The sequence below is a fragment of the Sciurus carolinensis genome, chromosome 8 (assembly GCF_902686445.1).
Source record: "Sciurus carolinensis chromosome 8, mSciCar1.2, whole genome shotgun sequence".
Taxonomy (NCBI): Eukaryota; Metazoa; Chordata; class Mammalia; order Rodentia; family Sciuridae; genus Sciurus; species Sciurus carolinensis.
In genome coordinates, this window is record NC_062220.1 from 11,859,581 (window position 1) to 11,862,018 (window position 2,438).

Sequence of the window (2,438 nt, forward strand, 5' to 3'; positions counted from 1 at the left end):
GATAGTCATTTGTCATCTATGTTATGCTCTTCTGTTAGTGAATATAGCAGAACATTGTGACATCAAACATTGCAAAGGGAGATATAAAATTCAACAAAAGGCAACCATAGGAATTATTTGAGAAGACCAAGTGTGCCTATAGAAGGTACGTTCACTCACAGATAAAAGAAAGCACAGTATTTGAAGCAAGGAGGGATTTCATACAGATGAGGAGGTGCTGGCAAAAGTCTGGGAGAGACTCAAAGAGCAGCCTCTAGTCCCCGCACCGTGATCTACTCCCTGCACTTGGAGAATGGGATTGGTGGGGAAGCTGCTCCCTGTCAGTCAGGAAGCTGGGAAGTCAAATCGGTTGACCTCAGAGCTCTGAATGTTTGCTCATTCCAGAAGCATCCAACTGATACGGCACCATCTCCCGCCCCACTTAACTCCACTACTGATTTGCTCACAATCTTAGAAACTCCATTTGGGTCATCGGCAAAACTGGTTCTTCTCCCCTGGCTCTCTACGTCATTGTCTTCCCACAGGACGCAGACCGCATGCGCAGGTGCCATGCTAGGCGGGACTGCCGTGGGCATGGAGATGTCGTGCTCCCACAGTTCAGGTCCAGCTGGGGCACGAAGGGGAAAGGATGCCGCAGGCAGGGCAGGCACTCTCCCTGTGTGTCTGACCGATCCTAAGAAACTAGTCAGACCCAGTGGCTTGGCAACGGATCAGTTTCTTCACGGCTTCTTTCACCTCTCGATTTCTTAGGCAATAAATGAAAGGGTTGAGAGCAGGGGTGACGATGGCATAGAAGATGGAAATGATTTTGTTCATGTTGAAGGCGTGGATGGCCCGGGGCCGGGCATACATGAAAATGGTGGCCGAGTAGAAGATGGTGACCACCACGAGGTGAGAGGCACACGTGGAGAAGGCTTTCTGCTTTCCCGTGGGCATGCGTATAACAGTGGCCAGGATGCATCCATAGGACAGGACGGTGATTGAGAGCGGGAAGAGGAAGATGACCAGGGCCAAGACAAAGTCCACCAACTCGGCTACGGACATATCTGTGCAGGAGAGGTTCAGTACTGGAGAGATGTCGCAGAAGAAGTGATTGATGACGTTGGGGCCACAGAAGCTGAGGCGGGAAATGAAGTAGATCTTTGCCAAAGAGATGCCAAAGCCAATGGCCCAGGAACCAAGAGCCAGTCGGAAACAGAGCCCGTGGTTCATGATGGTGGGGTAATGGAGTGGACGGCAGATGGCCACATAACGGTCATAGGCCATGGCAGCCAGGAGGACACACTCTGTGCACATGAGTGCAATGAAGAAGTACAGCTGTATCATACAGTGAGTGAAGGAGATGCTGTTGCTCATAGACCAAAAACTGAAGAGCAACTTGGGCACAGTCACAGAGATGTACCAGGTCTCCAGGAAGGACAGGTTAGCCAGAAAGAAGTACATAGGCTTGTGCAGTGGCCGGTTCTGTTGCACCAACAAAATAATGATCACATTTTCAGTCACTGTCAGAATATAGGCCACAAGGAACATCAGGAACACTGCTGTGCGCATGCTTAAGCTCCCGGGGAACCCCACCAGAATGAACTTGGTGACACGGGTCTGGTTCTCCACCTCCATATTGAGGACACAGGGCTTAGCTCTCCTGGGAGAGAGAATCATTTGGTCAGTCACGATCCAGTTAGAGTCTTTAGCCTTGTCTTCTCTGACTGTCAATAATGGTAACAGTTATTTATTATGTTCTAGGTTAGCTCCTGAATTGTATATAGTATGCAAGCAACATAATTTAATTACTATATAATCTCACATGAGTGTTATTATATCCTTCTTAATGATGAAGAACCTGTCTTGGGTGGGCATTAAATAACTTACCAAGTTCCCACTGACAGCAGGACAGGAATTGCATTCAAGTTTAAGTCTAGATCCAAGCTCTATCTATCTAATATCCTACTCTGCCTTCATAACCACCTCAAAGTGACTCAAAGCTCTGTGCTCCATGCTTCAGCTGCCAGTCTCAAAAGGTACATCAGACTTCCTGACCATCACCTGCTCTGAACTCTGGAAGTTCCTCCTTTCAACTCGTTTGTTCTTCACATACTATTTCTTTTTCTAGTAATTCTTGAGACAGTAGTCCTCATCATCTGTGAGGCAGGTGAGAAATGAGATGGGAAGAGTTGAACTCTTCATCGTGAAAACACTTTGACCTCATTCCAGTCCCAGGTCTGTCCCAGGTCTTGCAATGCGACCCTGAAATCTTTCCCTGAGACTCCTCTTTCATAAACATGAATATTAAAATGTATTCATCTGATATTGTTGTGGGTCAAAATCCAAATGAGATAATGCAAATGATATTTTATATAGACTAAAATTACCACCAGCATGGAAGGAGCTCATATTAGAGCAGGAAACAAGGTGAGTCAGACCAACGGGAGGGAGGAGAG

At 47.1% G+C, this 2,438-nt stretch overlaps 1 protein-coding gene across 1 annotated transcript; it reads right to left on the bottom strand.

Moving 5' to 3' along the window:
* Window positions 1–681: 681 nt before the first annotated feature.
* Window positions 682–1,620, bottom strand: LOC124991788 (olfactory receptor 6B1). Its single transcript, XM_047562582.1, has one exon. The coding sequence runs from the start codon at window positions 1,615–1,617 to the stop codon at window positions 682–684; it is 936 nt and encodes a 311-aa protein (XP_047418538.1). The 5' UTR covers window positions 1,618–1,620.
* Window positions 1,621–2,438: the final 818 nt, after the last annotated feature.